General features: G+C 41.2%; 1 protein-coding gene across 5 annotated transcripts in view; it reads right to left on the reverse strand.

The window, feature by feature from the left end:
• Nucleotides 1–22,829, reverse strand: part of GAS7 (growth arrest specific 7) — a 135,065-nt gene that overhangs the window by 34,314 nt on the left and 77,922 nt on the right. For all 5 annotated transcript variants that reach the window (XM_081897970.1, XM_081897971.1, XM_081897972.1 and 2 more), the window contains exons 3-4: nucleotides 4,067–4,144; nucleotides 897–982 (exon numbers count right to left, since the gene is read on the reverse strand). In XM_081897970.1, the coding sequence (XP_081754096.1) occupies nucleotides 897–982; nucleotides 4,067–4,144 (164 nt within the window). The remainder of the gene's footprint in view (nucleotides 1–896; nucleotides 983–4,066; nucleotides 4,145–22,829) is intronic.

A 22,829-nucleotide genomic window follows, 5' to 3' on the forward strand; every position in this document is an offset into this window, starting at 1 on the left:
TAGAGAAAACTTGGGAGGAGGACGTTTGATCACTATGTTATGCAGACATCCCATAAACAGTGAGTGAACAAAGAATGGTTGTTCCACAATAAGTGACCAGTGTGGAAGCAGCCCAAATTACATAACAGGCTTTAATGCAGACTTCAGTAATATAGTAATAATGGCAAGAGGGGTAGAGCTATACAGATATTCAGCATATCTAAATTGAGTGGAAAAAATAAAGCTCTAGAATGTTTATGACCTAAGATTTAACTCACATATTTCTGCAAAAAACCTACAAAAAAAACTTCTAACAAGTTCTAACAAAAAACCAAAAACCTACAAAAAAAATTTCTAACAAGTTGGTGAATTTTTTTCTCCAGTACTGTAGTGGGTGAAGGAGACTTTGAGACAGCGTGGAATGCATTGCTATGAAATATAGCTGTAATCTTCCAAGATTTAGGAAAGAATGCATGCATAATAAAAATCATCTTGATTATAGTGTCTCACGGTACAATAGCAAGAGGATGCTCACTCAAACAGCTACAAGAAGTACAACAAATTCCAATTCAATGTTGACAAAAAAGAAAGCACGTTGGGTACCTAGCCCGAAAAACTCCATACTACAAAATGATCACAGATGGCTAAAGTTGAGAAAGATCAATAAGAGCTTCCAGTGATAAAAATAGAAGGGGGAGGGGGAGGGGAGAGGGAGAGAGCGTGTTCAGGAATACAAGGACTTTGAGGTTCACAGCACAATTTGAACTAAAAGACTGAACTATCATTGCTGCACATCTAAGTGAACGAAGACTGCTTTCAGTCCTTCATCCCACTGGAAGTATCCACAAGCACTATTTCTAAACAATCATAGAAAATAAAAGCCTTCATCTACATCCAGGAATATTTTCTGTGCTTACCTGGGGGTCACTGCTGACTTTGCGGAGACTCATGTGGCTTGGTTCTAGTTGGGGTACCAAAGTTCCTGGTATGTGATACCCATTCACTGTAAAGAAAAGATGCAGGAGAAGTTGGCGTAATTCAAAAAGATGGGGGGGAAATGAGTTTACCATCTCTGAGGCTCTTCGTCAAAATTAAGTAATTTACCTGGCATACATGACCAAGTGTAAATGTATAATTCAAAATGTCACCACAAATGCAGCAAATCTACATGAAACACACTCTGCAGAAATACATAATATATTGATCGATCTATGCAGAAATACATGCAAGCAGGCAGCAATTTTAGCAACTAGAACACATCAATTGCAAAGACATTATTGAGATAGATCAACCATTTACCGTATTTTTCACTCTATAGGACGCACCTGACCATAGGATGCACCTAGATTTAGAGGGGGAGAACAAGAAAAGAAAAATTCTCCCCCTCTCTGGTCAGCGCCCCTTCAGTGAAGCGGCAGGAGAAACGGAGCTCCTTCCATTTCTCCTCCCGCTTTGCTGAAGGGGCACTGCACAGCTCTCCTTTTCAGGCGGCTAGCCCTGAAGCCAGGAGAGTCTTGCTTATGGAGCGAATGCAGGCTCCATGGCTTCAGCGAAAGCAACACGAAGCCTCCGGAGCACAGCGGCTATCCCTGAAGCCAGGAGAGTCTGCGCTTCGGAGGCTTCAGGTTGCTTTCGCTGAAGCCATGGAGCCTGCATTCACTCCATAAGACGCACACAAATTTCCCCTTAATTTCTGGAGGGGAAAAAGTGCGTCTTATAGAGCGAAAAATACGGTATGTTAAAAACATAAGCCTCCGTAAACTTTTCAGCAAGGTCAGGCAACTCCACTTTAAATGAAATATCAGAGTATCTCAAGAAATTTATGCAATAAAATTCAGCATGTCTCTATATTTTTGAAAGTAAAACTGTCATCACGCTGTAGTTTCCATAGCCGCCAAGAGGCAGTCACACCAACTACAGCATGATGACAGAACAACAGGCAGGCGAACGAGCAAGCAGCATGGGTGGTGGCGAGTCAGGGGAGCAGATGAGGAAGGAGCAATGTTTAAAGGCGGGTAGAAGACCCTGCAGAAGGATGGCTTGGCAAACCATTCTCTGACCCTTCTTCCTTGCCATTATACATCTCTGGAGTATTATAAAAGAACATGTAAAAACAAAAGCTTGAAGAGCCTTAACACAACTTGAAAATTTATTAAGAACAATGGGTAGAGAGGGGAAAGGATGAATCTCTAAACTGTATTCTATATTGCATAATATAGCTTACGGATATATGGAACCCCTTTAAAAGATATGGGAACTAGGTGCTGCCACACAAATTCTTCCCAAAGACCGGGGAAAAATATCTGGGGATTGCGCTCCTTAAAATCTGTTTGCAGTTTGCTTATGGAAAACCTCTTAACATTACCTCTTAACAGGTAGTATCCCACTCCTCTGCAAATCTCAAAAAAATGTTTTCTTCTATATCACCATATTGTTGGAGGGGCTGCAATGAACTTGGTATGTATTATCATTTATGGTGGGAATTGTCAGTTGGTGCAAGATTTTTGGAATTTAATTCTGACAGAAATGATAAGGAAACAATTGTATGTTGTTCAAAATTAGGATTACTGAGTATTTTTTATGATACCAATGTAAATATATTGCCAAAATATTTGGTCTTGGCAGCACAAATAGTAAATGCAACTCAATGGAGAACAGCCCAAAATCTTACACTGGGCGCTTGGTACTGCTCACTCTGGTATATAGGTATACAATAATGTAGAAAATCAGACATAATTTGAGATTTTGACAAGGACTAGAACCTCCAGACACTTTTTATATGATTTGGCATTCCTTTATGACATATACAGCGGAACCGTCATTTTCAAGGCAGCCCTCGTCACAAGCCTGGGAAATCTAGAACTATACTTTTATGATCTGATAAAAGTTGATAGTCTTTACTTGGGATTTTGTTATTTTAACTCACTCTATGTGCCTATTTTATAGTTTCGTTTTTCATCGTATACTTTTTGTCTGTTGTTATAACTGTTCTCTCTGTTTTATATACATTATAAAATAAAATAAAATAGAAATAAACTTTACCCCCCCCCCCAATATCTGGAGTGACATTTAAAGGAGGGTAGGAGGCACTACAGAGAACGGTTTGGCAATGGCTCTCTAAAGCACCAACCTCTCCATTAAATATTTAACAAGCTGTGACAGAACGGGGTGTGTGTTTGGGGCAAGCTGAGCAAAGGACTGGGTGAAATGTGGGGACAGGGAAAGAGGCTTAGTAAAGAGTGTTGACCAAGGGCTAGAAGGCATAGCAGGTGAGGACAACATCCATATTACATTCATATTACTGTAAAGGTAAAGGTAAAGGGACCCCTGACAATTAAGTTCAGTCGCGAACAACTCTGGGGTTGCGGCACTCACCTTGCCTTAAAGGCTGAGGGAGCTGGCATTTGTCCGCTTCCTCAGACAGTTTTTCTGGGTCATGTGGCCAGCATGACTAAGCCGCTTCTGGCGAAACCAGAGCAGCGCACGGAAACGCCGTTTACCTTCCCGCCGGAGCGGTACCTATTTATCTACTTGCACTGGCATGCTTTCGAACTGCTGGGTTGGCAGGAGCAGGGACTGAGCAACGGGAGCTCACCCCATTACGGGGATTCAAACCGCCGACCTGTAATTCATCAATTTTAGCTTATCAGGATCCCTCCCCACACATTTTGTAGGGGACTATGGGTATATTACCATTCTCTTACTCAGAAAGGATAGGATGCTGTGACACCATTTGTAAAAACAAAACCAGAATTGCATGGTAGAAAGAAATTAATGACTGATCTAGAAGCGTCCCCTCACCTTTCTCATTGCTAAAATCTGCAGTTGGCTCTCAAAGATCAGAATCATAGACTTATATAAGCACATGGATGGTAGCCAAGACAAGCTCCCAGGAGTATAGAAAAAAATATGTCTTTCATGTGCCATAACCTGACCAAGGAAGCGCCATGCACTACGCTCCAAGCACCACTTTGAATACCAGGCAATGGAGGTGTCACAGGTATTAGCCACTTCGGTACAAACCGTGAAGAGTATATGTGTGTTTATTTCAGGAAATCTAATGGGCGCCGCCTAATTTGCCCCCTACCTGTAGGCAAGGAGTTCTTCTGTGTCACAGGGCTCTTTGGTGTCCCGGGCACACTGCTTGGCCGCTCCCAAGTAGTCTCTGTTCAAAAACAACATTGATGTGAGTGTAGTCAGAATCACAAATATATACAAGAAATATTTCCTGTCTGCCCCCCCCCCAAAAAAGTGGACCAAATAAATGTCCACCCTTATCAGATAAGAGAGGGTTAACTCCTGTTCTGTGCTGCTTTATATAATGCTCCCCAACTTAAGGGCAATCCTTTCAGATGGCATCACTTAAGAGCGTGCTCAGCTGGAGGCTTTCCCCTCAGGCAATCCTCACACTTACTGGAGGAAGCCACTCCACAGCAACACACCACTGTGGTTTCATACCTATCAGGTGTGTACAACTGGAGCACCCAGTCTGTGATAGTCAGAAAAGCTGAAAGTCCCATTTCGGTGTGCCTTTATGATACTCAGCAACCTTATTATCAGAAGAGGCTTAATTTGTATTTATTTCATTTAAAATATTTATTATCCATTATTCATTACTAAAAGAAATCTAAGAGAGGGCTGTGATACTATCAGCATATTAAAAACACAATAAGAAATTCCAGCAATAAAACCAGGAGACCGTAACTTATGACCTCAAGATCAGTACTAATATCCATCAATTGCCCAAGTGAACAGATAAGACATTAGCAGGCACTGAAAATTTGTAAGAGCTCCCTCCTTTATTTCAGAGGTGAGGGGAATTCTATGATTTAGGCCCCACTATGGAGAAGTTTCTTCAGAATGCCACACTGTGAACTTCGGGAGGCTGTAGCACACAACCAGGAGAGCCTCCTCTAAAGATCTCAATGTATGGGCAGGTCCGTGGGTGGGAAAAGGAGATTCCACAAGTATCCAGGCCCTTGGCTGTACAGGGCTTTAACAGTTAACATTACATTTGGCTCACAGCAGCAGATCATTAATTTGAGTCACTATTCATCAGAGCCAAGGCCTTGAATTTTGTTTTACAACCCATGGAATATGCAGAGTAAAGAGCAGATTGACCACATGCAGAGTATCTATCTTTCCTTCACCACAAGTAACTACAATCACGGTTTAATACATGTTGGTGGTTAACAGAAAGACTGTTTTTTCAGTGTACACTGCTGCTAGTCAATATAAAAGAGATGTACACACAAAGTTCCTTGGAAGTCATATTTCTCCTGGACTCCTTTTCTTTGGAATGCATTTCCTCCCTACATTGAATTGCATCCATTCAACAAATGGATTGCAGACTCTTACTTTTCTATTTAGATATACAGTCTGAACAAGAAAGAAAGAAAGAAAGAAAGAAAGAAGGAAGGAAGGAAGGAAGGAAGGAAGGAAGGAAGGAAGGAAGGAAGGAAGGAAGGAAGGAAGGAAGGAAGATTCACTTTTAGATTTTGCATCCTTCAGGTTTTCACGATGCATGCATTTGGGCAACAAGCAAGATTTAAAAAAGGAATCACAGCAGCCACTTTCAAATGATAATCTCCAACGGTAGGTGGTGCTATAACTTTGAATTAGCTCTGCTTAGAGGCAGAACCACAGACAAGGCAAAGTCAATTGCTGGGCTGCAAGCAATGCAGTGCTGTGTTCTTTTTATGACTGCAGGTAGAAAAATGATTTCTCTAATGCCTACAGCTTCTGTATGCTGGCTCTATGCAGGTCAAGCATGCAATATGTGAGAAGGGGCACTGCAAGCAGCACATCAAGCTAATTTTCAAGCCAATTCTCAAAAACTACATTAACTCACACTGTGGGACACATTGCACAGGGAGGCAGCATGGAGAAGTTAAAAAATAAGAATGCATTAATGGGTCAAACCTCACCTAGACCCCACAAGAATAGGGTTTCAAAGGTAAGGAAACATGTGACATCAGGGCTGGGGTGGGGGTAAGCGATCAGCAGCAACACCTGAAACTACAAACCAGGCATCTGGGGCAGATTGTCACTACACCTGCTAAACTCCTCTTTGCCCTCTCCTACCAATTTTCTTTGTATAGCCCTTTGTGATTATTCTGTTTTCTACACATTCCTCTTTCCTCACTAAAGGATTTGTGCTGATTTGTGAAGCCTGCCCAAGCCAGCTTAGGGTACTGCACTGCAGGCTGCCTTGTGATACGAGTACAACATTCTCATTTGTGTACCACTGGTTTTATTCTGTAGTAATTTTTTTTTTAAAAAAAACAGAACGCTTTGCAATTGATAATTGCATGTATGTGTTCACAGTAATTGGGGAGTTCTCACTCATTTGCGACACAGGATTCAGGTGCTTCTTCTCAAAGCTCTGCATTAGTTACAGGGATATCACTGTTTCTTTGCACTCTTGCAAGTGGGATAATGTGTTTTCCATCCTAGATTATCAATTCCTTGCAGAAGCGTTGACTTGGGAATGAGATGGGGGTGGATGGGACGGTCGTGCGTGCACAACATCACAACGTCACGCAATGCCCATACATCAGGCATGACACCGTTGCATACAGGGTCTCTGGGCATCACATGGCAACTTGGCTTCCATGACTGGTGGCTCCTCCTTTTCCTGCTGCCACCACCGTGGACTGGGGACTGCTTCCCCTCCACTGCAGGAGAGGGAGGAGTTAAGTTGCCACCACGTTCCTGTCTCCTCCGACGTGGCACAACCACTCGGCACCATCACACGTGACAGGCTCAGCTTCCATGGCCGGTGGCTCCTCCACCTCTGCTCCTCTTCCTTATAATACCCATAGTATTTTAACTTTTTTTTAAAGTGATGTTTACTAGCAGGGCTACCCTCCTACCTACAGCAATATTGTTTTGTGACCCTCTTACTTCCCTCGAGGCTTGAACATAACACACATCTTTTTCTTTACATTTAATTAAGAGATGCTTTATACCAATAATTCTATTACTTCTGTACTATGCTGCAATAGTGCACACCTTGGCATAAATGCATTTTTATAAAGCAGTAAAATAAATAAAGCAATGAATCTCTCCAGTAAATAGTACTCGTGATTGGAAATAGCCCTCCGGGGCCCAAAATCCTTTTATTTAAAAATGCCAGGGAAGAAATAAGTATGCAGTGACACTATCACTAAGCTAAGGCCTCTTCCATATCTAAAGTGATAAACATGAGATTTGATATCATCAGCACCAAAGTTCCTTCTAATCGAGCCAAAACATCACTGACACTGAATCAAGGTTAAAGCAAATATGACACTGAAAGACAAGATCCACCTGGAAATTCCCTAACACAGGGTTGGGGAATCTTTTTTGGCTCCCGTAACACCAACTCTGGCAGGTGGGTGGAGCAGCTCACCTGTCAATCACACAACATCATTGCAGGTTGTCCCAGTCACCTAACGGAATCCCTTTCACAGGGTTCCAAAGCACCTTATGGCCTAAGGGATGATTCACAAAATCCTCCGGATCAGATGTGTTCATTTCCTTCCCAAACTACAGCATATTTGTGGCAGATGAGTCATCAATCAATTCATCATGTGTCATAATTGTACTTGCTAGCTTTCTACTCACATAAAGAAGGTTTTGCATAAAACACAGCTTTTACTGGAGTTCAAAGATCAGTCAAAACAGGAACACAATGCAATCCATGTAGCAAGACACACCAGTCACACATAGGACCAGCCTTTCTCAACCTCGGGTTCCCAGGTGTTGTTGGACTACAACTCCCATCATTCCTAGCCAACATGGCCTGTGGTCAGGGAAGATGGGAGCTGTAGTTCAAGAACTTGTGGGGACCCAAGGTTGAGAAAGGCTGCATAAGGACAGTAACATAAATTGCAAATTGACCCCAAAGTTGAATTCATCTACATAGTAAGTGACCAATTAAGCTTGCAGTCCTTATAAAATACTAATGCAAAATTGCTTGTGTGCAAGCATTTTCCTTATAAAAGTATGGTTTCCATACATGGTTTCTTAAGTGCGGCCCTTTTCAAGGATACTGGCCTGGATGTTGTATAAGCTAAGTAGCCTGTAGCTATCTGGTTCACACACACACCCCTCGCCCTGGCTCTCCTACCAAAAGGAAAAGGAAAAGATATATAATTTCCCCTTCTCTCCTAGAATTCCCTCAACTGAATATTCACATTTTTTAAAAAAATCATCACCCTAAGCGGTGCAAAAATTGTGTTGATTCAAGTGCAAATTATTAGTCGATGAGGTTTAAAAATATAAACCAGCATTGAAGGCAGGCAATTAGCAAGTATAATATTTTTTGTGTTCTATTTTACTTAGCATCCCATTTCCTATTTTGCTGTCTTCTGTTGCGGCTTTTATTCTTGTTTGGCATGTCTGCATAATGTGAGGATGGCAACAGTGAGTCATCAGGGGTTTCGCAGCAGTGCAGAGTACACAACTGTTTGATTAAACCGTGGAAGCATTAGCACTTTGTGTGTGCATTCTGCCACTGAAGGAGGAAAGGGAAAAGGCACCCAACAACTCATATCCAGAGAGATGAAATATCAGCAATGGTTTCTCTGAAATGTGGGAGTGCAGCAACTGCTACCAAGCACAGTTGTGCAGAACTCAGATAGTACCTGCCCAGAAGGTTCAGGGAAAACAGGTGTTAATTTGCTTTAAGAAATAGGAATGCTATTGTGACCAATTGTATAGGAAATTGCTGATTTCTAGGGTCACATATCCCCTCACCCCCTCAGTACACACATGCACATATCATGCCTGTACAGTTTCTGCCTTGGGGAAGAGAAAGGCTAATAATAATAATAATAATAATAATAATAATAATACTTCCCCTGGTATTAGTTACTCAAGGCTTTGCAACAAAAAGCGGTAAAATATGCACATGAAAAACCCCCAGGTAGAAAATGTAAAAGTGACAAATCGCTGATGAATAAACCACATGACAAAGTGTGCACAGCATCATCTTTCTGCACCATTATGAGTAGTGATCCCAATCCAAACACACTTAAGCTAAACCAACAGGTCCAGCTGTAACTAAATATAAAAGTTAAATGCTCTGCATTGCTCCGTGTGACAGTTTATTGTAAGATGCCTAGTGATGTGAAATTCAGAAGGTGTGGAATAATGAGGAATCTGTTTTGTTCTGAACACACATTTTTTTTATCCAGAGGCCCAACAAAGAGAAAAACTAGGAATTGGGGGAGGGGAGATGGACTGAGAAAATGAAATATTTTCTTTTTCAGAATGATGAATGAAATGCTTTTTAAAAGCAGTGATTTGCAGCAACACTGTTAAACAACCAATTCACATTGCTTCAGGTCTTGTGGCTAAAAGAGTCAAAGCTAGTAATGTTAGTGATTATAGCTGTTTTACTGTATTTGACTAGATTATTAAAGAGGCAGCGCTCCTAAGATGTGATGTTGGAAATAAGTGCTGAAGAATACTAACATTTTCAGGCATTTGCCACAGGTGTGAAATCTGGCTGTCTACCAAAGACATTGTTCCTGCAAAATGGTGACACAGCCTTTATATAACACAGCCTTCTATTTCTCCAGCATCTCACTTTCCTCAGATTCTTCTACCTGCTGCATCAATGAATGAAACTGAAGATTGTTTGCACACATGCATACAAAATCAAGGAACAGATATGTAAAAAAAAAGAAAAAAAAATTGGGGGAAAAACCCTATTTCTTTTCTTTGGTATATGGGTTTATCACCGAAAGCTGCTTCTTCTTTTTCAAACCTTTATTTATGAAATTTTAACAGCTTTTATGCACACATCGTACAGTATCCATCACTTATCTCTTTTCCTAAGACTTCCCAATCCATCTCTCTGTGGTATTCTAGGGAAATCTTGATCTGCTGCATATCCTGATGTATTTCACCCATTACCACTTCAAGTCTTCCTCTTTTGATGCTATCTACTGCTCATATGTTAACTCCTACTTGTAGATTAAATTGTATATTGTATCCTCTAAAATAATCTCCAAAACACTTCCACTCTTCTCTTGTCTTTAAATCATCCTTAGTTTTGCGGTCATGGTTACTAATTCTTTGTATTCTATCAATTTGTTCTACCAAATTTCCTTTGTGGTTATTTCTTCCTCTTTCCACTTTTTGGCATATACTATTCTAGCTGCAGCAGTTGCATACAGAAAAATATGCCATTTTTGGAATGTCATTACCCTAATAGAAAAGCCTCTGGTCTTTTGGGAAATGTGGGTTTTAGAATATTTTTTAAATTCTGTGTGGATCGTTTCCCAATACTCTCTAACATATTTACACGACCACCACATAGGGATCCATCTTGTGGCACTTCCAGAATAAATTAGACCCTTTTTAAAAATACATTTCCACTAATTCGCTGGGTGTCAAGTACCAACAGTACATCATCTTTTGTAGGTTTTCCTTAATAAGATAACAAACAGGCAGAGAAATTTATGGTCCCCCCCCCCCATAATTTTTCCAATATGGACAATTCTATGTTGTAACCAATATCTATGACCCATTTTGCCATTGTCGCCTTTACCATCTCATCTATTTCTATTTCTGCAAACTATCAATAAAGCTTTTTCTTTTTCAGGGAAAAAAATTGAGGATCATTCACTCAACTTGAGTTATGCTAGAATGTTCAAAAATTTATTATTTACTGGGACAGCACAGGATAGAAAATTAATGAATAAATAAGGATGGTTAATTTCCCCCCACTATGACAATTACTGTATACAATGATGAAATATGACCAAGTTCTTCAATAATATTATAAATTCTGATTATCCAAATGTGTTGCTGATGCATTAATTATATTAAAGATTTATTCTCTGAGCTCTGTCCCTAAAAATTGAATTTCTTCTGTTTCTGCATGATAAATCCAAAGTCTACATACTGTTTCTAAGCCCAGATAATAAAGCTTTCATTTTGCTTACTACAATGTCAATGGTTTCTATTTCCCCAATTAATTCTGACACTAGTTCCCCAACTCTCAAAAATTAAAATATACTTAGGTGCCTTAGCTGCAGCAACTAGAAGCTTGTCTCTCTGGACATATTTGTAATTAATGTTTAAATATATTAAAATCTTCATAAACAGCTAGTCATCTCCAATAAAAGATACCAAGTTTGCAACTTCACAAATGGCTCCACAGAAGCAGCGCAATATGTCCATCAGCTGTGGACTAGTGTCATGTTTCCAATATTTGTGAAAATCATGTTAACTGAATTTCATTAAAGTACAAATGAATCACGGCCATTCTGCTTTTAAGTTTCTGTGTTTTAGTTGTCAGTGCTAAATATTTGCACATTCTTATCCTTTACAGTCAATATTAAAAAAACCCAATAAGCAATGATGCAAAATCCAGATTTTGGGGAGGGATGCATATTAATCTGATATGACTGATTTTAATAAAACTACTGATTTAGTATTTAGGAATATTTAACAAAAGCAAATCTGTTTCTTTGTGTAAGTTGCAGGCAGCGAAATTGTTGCAGAAAATCATCCTCTCCTGCCACAAAAAACACCCACAGCCTTATATTTTCATGCTTTCAGAAAGGAAATCATACAGCTGATCCATCCTTAATTCTTACACATGAAAAGATGAAAGGAACTGGCGTCCCTGACTTGCTGTTATGTAACATAAGAATCCTTGCCAACCCTGCAGTGTTACACTGCCATATACTGGCAGTAACTAAAATAACAAGGCAGTCCACAATTATAGTTCTCAGAATAGAAGAAGTCAATCAGTTTGCTTTTCCAGAAAAAAAAGCCTTATAGACAATTGGCACAAATACAGGTTGCTGGTGGCTGGTTTTGTTTTTTCCCTCTCCCCAAAGTCAATACATGTTATACTAATAGCTCTATTCAACTGATTTGGCAAGCCTGTGAATTATTTCAGATGCTACTTAACTCCTAGGGAACTCGGGCACAGGGCAGTATCAAAGCACAGGAAATGAGTAAATTACGAGAAAATAACTATGTAAGATGGAACGGAAAACAACCGATACAGTGGATTCCAGAAGATGCACCTCGATGGGAGGCTAAGCAGCTCCTAAGCAAGAGATAATAAGGGTGTTCAGACACACAAGACTATGAACAAACTGGGAAAGAGGAAGAGAGGAGCTGCGCCAGCCAGCCTGGTGGCTGCACATTTGGCTTCAGTAAGAACAGGCACTTTGCACATATGGCTGCTCTACCTGAAGGGGGATTCTGATTGGCCAAGGAAGAGTCCTACTCATATGGGACCTGTTGACATTGAGGCCAAAAACAGAGCTGCTGTAGGGACGTGGCTGGTCAGTGGGAAAAGCTAGCATGATTCTGCTTCCTCTTCTAACGTTGGCTAAGTTGGGGGTGGGGTTGTGTGTATACCCCGTCTAAGGGACCACATATTTTGGCATTTAGGTGTCATTTGTCCCTGTCTTGTCTACATATCACTGGAGTTCACGGCTGTGATGGCAAGAAAAGCTACAGCAGGAAGACAAGCCCAAGAATGACAGAGCCTGCTCACATATTGCAGGGCCCGGTGCTTATCATCACTGTGGAACCCTTTAACCCAGCTCTCTCTTCCATATTTCTACTCCCACTCCCTTCTGGCTCTGGGCTTCCCAACAACCTCATCCCTCGACAGATCACACCGCCTATCCATCTCTGGAGGGCCTAAGATTCTTCTTCCTACATACATCTGTTTCTTTCATAATGTCTGACCTATCTCCCTCTCAGGGGCTCTCTGTCAAATGAGAATCTTTGAGTCGCTCTGCAATACCTTCTCATCACAAGGCTGTCGTTCATGTATGTCATCTCCAAGATATCATCATCATCATAGTCTATCCACTCAAAAACTTTCCAAAGCACAGGGTTAGGAGGCCTCACAGCAGTCTCAGTGCTTTTGTAGCACTAGGTACTAGAAACATACCACTATGGCAGAGGTGTTTCTTCAGATAGCCTTGTTCCAGAGGGATGACCAAGGGTTTTTCTCTCCCTTGTTGTTGGTGCTATGTGTTTGAGTACAGAAGAAAAGCAAGTATGTAGGGCACGTTCCAAAACTGCCATGGTTTACCATGAACAAACTGGTTGTGCCTATTTCGCTCCTTTCTGCTAGCATGGGGCAGAAGCGAACTGCAATCCTTGGCTTACCATTACATTCAAACTGAGGATTGTGGCTTATTTTCTTCCAACAAACCAGGATCGTTAAGTAATAATTCCTGCCTCCAGATCATGGTTTATTTGGAACAAAAATAAACCATTATTCCCAGTTCAAACTCAACACTAAGCCATAGATTGTGGCTTCTTTCCCATCCCTCTTCCATGTTACGTGAGGGTGTGACTGGTGTATGGAAGGAAAACGATAAACTGTGGTTTACCATAATGTGTGAATAGTCAACAACCTGCAGAAATGTTCCACTGCTTTATACACTAAAATTGTAGCAGTTACATTGCAATGTTAGACCAATGTTAGGTATGATTTTTCTTTATTCAGATACAGGTTTATAAAGCTGCATTTGAGATGATGGGCTCTGCACTGCACCATCACCCTGCCTGGGAAACATATAAGGAGCTGCTGTTTGTTGGTGACTGTTGGTGACAATCAAGGGTGAGGATTTCCACCGTACCTGCCCACTTCTCTACCAGGTAAACTGAGGGCGAGGGTTCTTTCTGGAATATTTGTGGGACTGATTTTTGCTTTTAGGTGCAGGGAAAGTTGCATTATTTGTGTGTAAGGTATTTAGCTGTAAACATTATTGCTTGTTTAAATTTGTTGTATTTTATTGTATCATTTAAATTTTACATATATTCTTCGTAAGGCATGTCTGGGTCTTTTTCTTTCTTTCTTTCTTTTTGGCCAAAATCTAACAAAGAAAGAAACCTGTAGTACAATATCATACCTGTTAATTAGTTCTGGTTTCTAGCCGAAAAGCCATATGAGAAAGACCATGTAGCTGAAATGGGTGAAAAAACTGGCATCCCATTGAGACAAACAATTTGGGCAGAACAACTTAGCTGTTAAATCTGAGCTAGTCAATTCCTCTGTCAGTTTTATCACAGGCAGGAGCCGAGTTATGGACTGCGCTTGGCAGTATTCATGAGTATGCACATATTTTAGCATTTCATAAACTATTTATTTAACAAAGTGTGTTATTACTGGAATGCTATCATCATTATTTATTATGTATATCTGCTCCCCCCAACCCCACTTTACTTTACAGTCCTAGCCAAAAGCCACAATGATCAGCACAAAAATACGATTACAACGTACAATATATATGGGATAAAAGTTCCAAAATAATAATAATTTGAAGAAACAGTTCACCGTGATAAAAAATGAAAATTTATGACATCCAATTTGGACCACAACATTTTTGCATAAATCAATTGGGGAAAATACAAATATTAATATAAATATTACTAAAAGCATATGCCATTATATACAGGGTGCTTTGCAGAGAACTGGATAAAAAGAAAAGGAGTGCATTCTGTATGCCAAATCTGACAAACACAATGGGTGTTTGTTCCCCCATGCTGTTATAGAGTTGTGCTGTTGAACTGCACCTTTTGTTTTTTAAAAAGTTCAGATGGCCTGCTTAATTTATATATTGCAGCTAAGCCCTGAAGGCTATATTACTGAAGAGGCTGCAATCTGGCTGTAGGTTTTTGCTATGACAAGCATTTTTATTTATTAAAAATTTACATCGTGTCTACTGGTCTGCTAACATGTTCCATGCTGCAGAAGTAAATAAACCAAACCACATAAAGTAAACAGTGGAATACAACAGGAAACTGATAATTAATTAGATCCAGCAGCAGGAAACAACCAATGAGAGGAGCAAAACACGAAAATACCAAAGTTAAGAGTCTAAAGGGCTTTCTAAAAAAGCACCGCATTAGAAGTCTAGTCTCTAATGATGTATATAGAGGAGGAATAGAAAGCCAGGTGGAAGTTCCTTATTCTTGGTTCCATTGTCAGGATGGTTGGATCCTGGATAGCCCTCTGCTTTAATGCCAATAGTCAATGGACTTGGAACAGGGCATCTGAGAAGGCGCTTAAAAGCACAGTACAGGTAGGTTGGTTATGGATCAAGCTATACCCAGACCACAAAGGACTTTAAAAGATCAATGCCAGCACTTGGACATGGACCTGCAAACCAACCAAGAGCCAGTGAGGTTGCTGTGAAATAGGCCCCATTATATTCACTCAGGAACACCTGAGTCAACAATCTGGCAATCACATTCTATACCACTTGCAGTTTCTGAGAAAAACTTCAAAGGCAATCCTACAGAGCTTTATGATAATCTAGCCTGGTTGAAGTATGAATGACCATGGCTAGGACATTCCTTATCCAGGTAGGAGCATGGCTTTAAAAAAACAAACAGAAACAGCGTTGCCAACTGGGCATCTAGGAGTGAGTACACCAACATTGCAAACCTGAGCCTTCAAGCGGAGTGCAAGCCTGCTCTACAGAACTCTTTTAACAATCAGCGCAGTATTATTCCTAACAAAGGAACTCCACTTGCAGGCCTGTATCCTAAATAATTTGAAGTCATATGAAAAGTGATGAAGGCTTATATTGGCCTGTATTGGGGAATTTTCAGCATTACAGCATATAGAGCTGCTTTGAAAACACATCTAATAAGGGCAGTAAGAACAGCAACAAATCACAAGAGGCGTTTTATGAATAATGATTTTTAATATGGGAAGACCGAGTCTGCAAAGGCACAAAGCCTTTACCTTTCAGAAATCAGCTTTATTCCTGTGGTCTGTGGCAAACGGAGGCCACACCAGCATAGCTACTAGCTGGAATAAAGCGTGCAAAAGTATCAAAGGTCTCCTCTCTCTTCCCTAGGAGGTGGTACATCAACTCAGTAAAATAACACATTATTGACAGCAGCAGCAGAAACAATTTGTACTCAAACCCACGTCCCTCATAGCTGAGAGAGCTTGCAAGGAAAGAAGAACTTAGGCCCATTGTTATATATAGCCAAACGCCTCTTTCTGAAGGAGGGCAGTCTGCCAGCTCCACTTAAAGAAGCACGGATACGCCCTGTACCAAAGAGATCATCACCAGACTGTCACTCTCTCCCCTCTTCAAACCTTCTGCTTTTAGTTAAGATGTAAAGATTGTGGCAGGGCAACACTCTCAGCATCTTATGAGATCATGGGTTCTCATGAACCCACTGGGACATTGTAAGTTAGTCACCAGCACGAAAACACAGTGAGAGAACAGACAAAACCTCATAATCTGATCCACCAGAAGTCAAGAAGAACAGAACTAGAGGAGAGCTCCACCTCCTGACAACCACGTATCTTTCCCATGGGGCTCCCACCCTTCAGTTGAAAGCTCCTATTTGAAGGAGAGGAGCAGTGTGCATAATATGTTAGGTCTTTAGCAGTACAATTCAAAACACGTATACTCGGAAATAAGTTCCATTGAATTCAATGGGCTTACTACCAGGTAAGTAGCACCACAGGGCGTTGGACTAGATGACCCAGGGGGTACCTTCTAACTCTACAATTCTATGATTCCATTATTCTAAAGGGGTTAGGATTGAAGCTCTACTTAAGTGTCCATGAGCTCTATTTCTGAAATGTCCTCCCTCTGATATACATTTTGTGCTAACACTCCCCCCCCCTCATTTCAGAACCAATTACAAACTTATTTGCTCATCCAGGCATCCATAGGATATTAGATTTAAATCAGCCATTTTTAACGCTAGAAGTGTAACGCCCACTCTGTGTGAACCTCTAAAGATTGGTGGTTTTAATTATGGTATTTCTCCTGGCCTTTATTTGTTTTATTGGATGCTGTTTTATTTAAATTCTTCTAATGGAATATTTGTTTGCATTGTATCCTGTCCTGAGATCAGCTGATGAAGGGTGGGTTAGAAACAGATTCAATAAATGCTCAGTAAGTTTACTAGCCAAGAAAACTAATTGAATAAGAGAGTCTGCATTAGTACGGAGAATGGAAACCTGTTATTGGTATAAACATCCCAGATTGATTTTTTTTGCAAGCTCTTGCCGCTTGTCTTCTTATACAATATTACTTGGCCAACATCATCATAAGGTGGAAAATGCTTCAACCAGTGCTGGCAGCTATTCATTATTCAAGAATGGGGCTTTGGATCTGAATCATCTGGGCACTAAACTGGAACTTTGAAGGCCACTGACTTGGCAAAGAGGAGGATTGCCCAGTAAGATTCCTTGTTCTCTAGCTAGCGTGTGCCCAAACCTCACAGAGGTTGCTCAGAACTATTAGAATCGCATAACCTATGGAAGCATGTGCCTGGTCTACTTTATTCAATCCTACAGCACTGAACGTTTTCTAGGAAGGCATTTCTAAAAGTGTTTGAAGACCTAGTGATTCCAATTTCCTACGTAATGCTGTTTCCCCCTCTGTTTCCTAATGTGCTTATGAATTTAAACCCACAATGCCTGTCTATGGATGTATCCACACTAGGGCATTAACGAGTATGGAGGTTGCTGCCTCCATGTGTGCACCTGTGCACCTTCGCCCACAGGTTAGTGCTTTCAGTTTTATGCCTGTGACTTCTATCTCAAAGTTTCCCCGTCCACACTGATGGGTGGTGCTGTAGGAGATGCATTCACAGAGTGTGTTGCTGTCTCTTTCCCTCAATTAATACTTCCTGACCAAGGTCCATTCTAGACATGTGTGCAGGCATGTCTTTTCCTGTACACAAACTTTTTTAAAAAATGCAACATACCAAAGAACAGCAGTCAATAACTTAATAAATAAATATGTGTTTCACTCCAAGCCAGGCAAGGATTTCAAGGAACTGGTATGAAAGGCTCCTACTTCTGTCTACACCCACTTTCCTTTCCTTTCCTGTCTCCTGTACCTGAAACAGGCAATTTTGTTTTATTTTATTTCTAATACAGCTGTTTTGTGCAAGAGCCATCCTGAGCAAAACAAAAAGATGTAGCCTTTCTTTGTTATAAACAAAGAGAAGCTACACATTTTCCTTCGGGAAGCAAAATGGAATTACCGTATTTTTTGCTCTATAAGACTCACTTTTTCCCTCCTAAAAAGTAAGGGGAAATGTGTGTGCGTCTTATGGAGCGAATGCAGGCTGCGCAGCTATCACAGAAGCCAGAACAGCAAGAGGGATCTCTGCTTTCTCTGCGCAGCAATCCCTCTTGCTGTTCTGGCTTCGGGGATTCAGAATATTTTTTTTTCTTGTTTTCCTCCTCCAAAAACTAGGTGAGTCTTATGGTCTGGTGCGTCTTACAGAGCAAAAAATACAGTAAGTGTTGCAGTGTTGGATGGCACCCAGTGAAACATCAACATAGGGTAAGACAAACAAACAGCTTGACTGCACCCACAGCCAGGTAACATGCAATTTTCTTCTCTTATTGGGGTTATCCACAATAGCGTAATTTGGAAAATCTGAATTTAATAGGGGGGAAGTGCAGGCTGCCATTTGGATGCGGACATGTGAGGATGCTGCTGAGAGAATGGGAGAGAGAGCAGCAGCTTCAAACCCATAATAAACTCCTGTGTGGATGATCCCTACATGCCTAGCCCATTCTGTTCTTCTTTAGTTTTATATGAGAAATCAAGGTAACCTAGAGGGCTAAAGGGAATCTTACCCGGATTGGTGGCAAACAATAACTCTTCTTTGTTTTAATTAATTGGCAGCCTGAGGATTTAAGCTCAAGAAGGCTGGGGGAGGGGGGAATCGTCCCCATATATGAAACTAGGCAGAAGGGTAGATTTTCATCTCCCTCTCCTTCCCTCTCTGTGTGATCACAGTACTGGTTTAGTCAGAGTAGATATGGCAAGAGCCACCACTAGACTTTGATCAAAGGTACTCACCTCTGACAGCTAAAGTAACATTCCTGAACTCCTTGGAAAGGAATGCTATGTAAGTAATTACACTGAAGCTACCCTTGTTTTAAAAAGTTGTTTTTAAAGAAGTTGCTTTTACAAGAAAACCACAGGAAAGCATAATTTGAAGAACCCCACCAGGAGCTCCTAACTCAGAACTAAAAACCCAATCACCTCCTTGGAAACTCTTCCAAAAAAAAAAAAAGGTAGAATAGATCAAAGGAGGTCTTTATTCTCCAAGTGCACTACTATGAAAACTGCAGTGTGAGAGAGAGCTCTGGAGAAACATTACTGATCTGTACCTGCTTTATACATGCTTGTCTTGATGGCATTTTGAGTTCAAATGCATCAGCAGAAGTTGAGCTTAACAATGAATCCTTGCTTGGTGGAGCTTTACCCCTGGATCCAGTCACAACGAGCCTCTGAGTTTAGATACATAAGTAAGCTAAGTTTATTAAAGAAAATACATGATCTGAGCTAACTAGCTTGCTCTTTCATCTCTGCAGAAGAGACAGACCAAAAATCTCTCCTCTCCCAAGATAAAAGAGGAGGAGGAGGAAGTGAGGTCAGCAACCCTGAGAGTATCATGCTAGCACCTGAGAGATGGTCAGCCCAGGTTAAAGGACACTCTAGGAATGGATGGTTCCTCTCCAGGGCTGGCCCACACAAGAGGTGAGGTGAAGCAGCTGCATCAGGCAGTGGAAGCCCCCCCAGGCAGCACACCACAGGTGCCCTACCTGCCCCACCAGCATCAGTGCTGATTTTCTCCAAATCTTGCTGGAAATTGGTGCAACTTTTCTGCCAGCAGCATTGGTGTGTGGTGATGTGGCAGAGGGGCAGGTAGAGCAGGGAGGCACTTCTCATTTTGCCTCAAGCAGTGAAAGGGGACACGCTGCCCCCATCCTTCTTTCTTATCTACTTTCTCCCATGCAAACCTCCCGTCTTCAAGTATAAGCTGAGTTGCATCCCACCATATATTCACACAGAGGAGATTTGCATTAAGTGCACATTGAGCTCAGTTCTCAATAGGTCACAGTGGATTTTCACACATTTGGCTTAACTAGGTTTCCACAGCCCTCCAGTGTGAAGATATGCCAGGGAAATGTCAAACCAGTAAACATTTATCTATGCTACAAAGGCACCATCATTTTATTACCATTCTCTGCTGAAAACACTGTGCACACCAGAATAGTTTCTTGGTACTCAACTAAAAGGCAGCATAAATACAAGATGCGTGGCACCTGGCTTGAGAGCAGTACATGTGAAAAGGATCTAGGAGTCTTGGTTGACCACAAACTTGACATGTGCCAACAGTGTGACGCGGCAGCTAAAAAAGCCAATGCAATTCTGGGCTGCATCAATAGGAGTATAGCATCTAGATCAAGGGAAGTAATAGTGCCACTGTATTCTGCTCTGGTCAGACCTCACCTGGAGTACTGTGTCCAGTTCTGGGCACCACAGTTCAAGAAGGACACTGATAAACTGGAACGTGTCCAGAGGAGGGCAACCAAAATGGTTAAAGGCCTGGAAACGATGCCTTATGAGGAACAGCTAAGGCTGGGCATGTTTAGCCTGGAGAAGAGGAGGTTAAGGGATGATATGATAGCCATGTTCAAATATATAAAAGGATGTCACATAGAGGAGGGAGAAAGGTTGTTTTCTGCTGCTCCAAAGAAGCGGACATGGAGCAATGGATCCAAACTACAAGAAAGAAAATTCCACCTAAAGATAAGGAAGAACTTCCTGACAGTAAGAGCTGTTCGACAGTGGAATTTGCTGCCAAGGAGTGTGGTGGAGTCTCCTTCTTTGGAGGTCTTTAAGCAGAGGCTTGACAACCATATGTCAGGAGTGCTCTGATGGTGTTTCCTGCTTGGCAGGGGGTTGGACTCGATGGCCCTTGTGGTCTCTTCCAACTCTATGATTCTATGATTCTATTCTATAAAAGCAGCAGTAATTATTATTTCATACCTCCAAAGAAAGATATAAGGCAGAACTATTCTGTGTGTGAAAGTATTTCAGCTTGCCAGGCGCTCTGCTGAACCTGCCCCCAACCAATTCCAGGGATCATGGGAGGAAAAAGAGAGGGGAGAGCTCTTTTGCACAAGTTCGTTAGGAATCCCACCCTTTGTCTTAGTTGTAATCACAAGTTCACAGTTGGAAAATCTTGATATTGACCACAAGATGCAAACAGTAAATATGTGTTGAGTTTGCCCAGTGAGATGAGATGGATAAGCTGCCGCACTTTTATCAGTTTGGCCTCCTATCAACTGTCAGAAACATATGCTCTCCCATAACAAGGAGACAGATGTTAGTTCACGCACCACCCACTGACTTATTTTATTCATGACTTGTAAAGGCATCTTAAGTTTGAACAAATCTAAAGCTAGTTCACATAATTAATTTTTATTGCTATACAGTGGAACCTCGATCATTCGACTTCCAAAGCATTCAACAACCGAGGTTCCACTGTGCCAGTAGACCTGACTTTAACCAGGTACACAGAGAAATTAAAATGTGCACGGATCACGAATATAATCAGCAACAATTCTTAGAATTTCAGCAGCAATTTTTTCTGTCACCACAAACACGGGAACTGCCACTGATAATATCTGTAAACCATCGCCCACACTTCACATTTCTCCATGTAAACACACGTGCCCACGGAAGACTATGCCTTGTTTCACTTGGAGAAGAAATAAATTGCATAAAGCAGCCCTCAGCCATAAAGAAGAAAAATCAAGTCTTTCCGTAACACCTACCTAAACTCTAGGCCTCATTAACATTCTGTGGCATTAAAGATTTGTAATTATACCGCCCACCAAGTGGAAGCAGTATTTCTAGTATCATATTTGAAAACATATGCGAGTTTGTCTTGTGCAAGAAATAAAGTGTGCATTCTTTTCTCCTTAGACTACTAATTAGAGAAGGCTCACTTGCTTTCTTTTCAAGAGAAATAATTGCTGTCTCTTTTGCCCCATCCCAAGATGTGGCCTGTTTTTATTTTATCAGATCATCACAATGAGACCACATGAGTAGATGACAAGTCTACTGCTAAGAACTACTGCATGGTTTATAGAATGCCAGGCCAACAGCCATGTTAGGCATCTGAAACTCGTCACAGAGCTGTAAAATCTAGAGAAGACGTATTATACTGGAAATGGAGGAAGTTTATAAAGAATATTTGTGTTGTCTGGTGGTGTAAACTCGCCATAAAAGTGCATTAATCAGCTAAGGCTTCTCCACACTTACTTTTCTGCCAAACTTTCCAAGCACTGCTCACGCTTTAATTCCCACAAAGGTATATTTGTTGTCTTCCTGCTAGACAACACTATGGCACATATACTTCTCTGCATAGTGAGGTGCAGAGCAAAAGGGGGAGGGGGAGCACATTCTAGCAACAGGCATGAAGCTATTGGACGATACGCTGCCCGGTTTAAGTAATGGCTTTGTGGAAGATCCAAGATGGCACACACAAACCTCTCCCAAGACCACCATCCCTAGTAATGGGAGGAGAACCACTGTGATATCCCAGTCACAGTGTAACAAAACAAGGGTTTCTCTAAACGGATAGACTTCAACCCTTCACTTAATATCTTCACAGTGAACATCAAGGCCACACTCTTATGACTCAACAGACTTAATTAAGAGAGCTCTTAAAGAGGGGAAACAGAAACTTCCAGGTTTGTAAGTGCTCAAGTATCTTATAATGAACTAAGCTTGTGCCAGCAAAGCCTCAGCAGAAACAGTGCATGCATTAAGGAGGAATGGGATATATCATGCCCAAGGCAGGTTGCCATAGAGGGATGCAAGGGGCATGGACCAAAAGCAACAGCTATTCCCTTCTCCTAGCTCTACTCTGTTAGGAAAAGCAGCCTCACACCACTAGTTAGTCGGCTGATCAAGGCCAGAACTCACCAATTATTTCCCCACCCAACACACACTAGGAAGTGGGCTGTTGACAGGAGACTTCCCTTTTACGTCACAGGACAGCAAATGCTTCTA

The sequence above is a fragment of the Podarcis melisellensis genome (assembly GCF_964234715.1).
Source record: "Podarcis melisellensis genome assembly, chromosome: 2".
NCBI lineage: Eukaryota > Metazoa > Chordata > Lepidosauria > Squamata > Lacertidae > Podarcis > Podarcis melisellensis.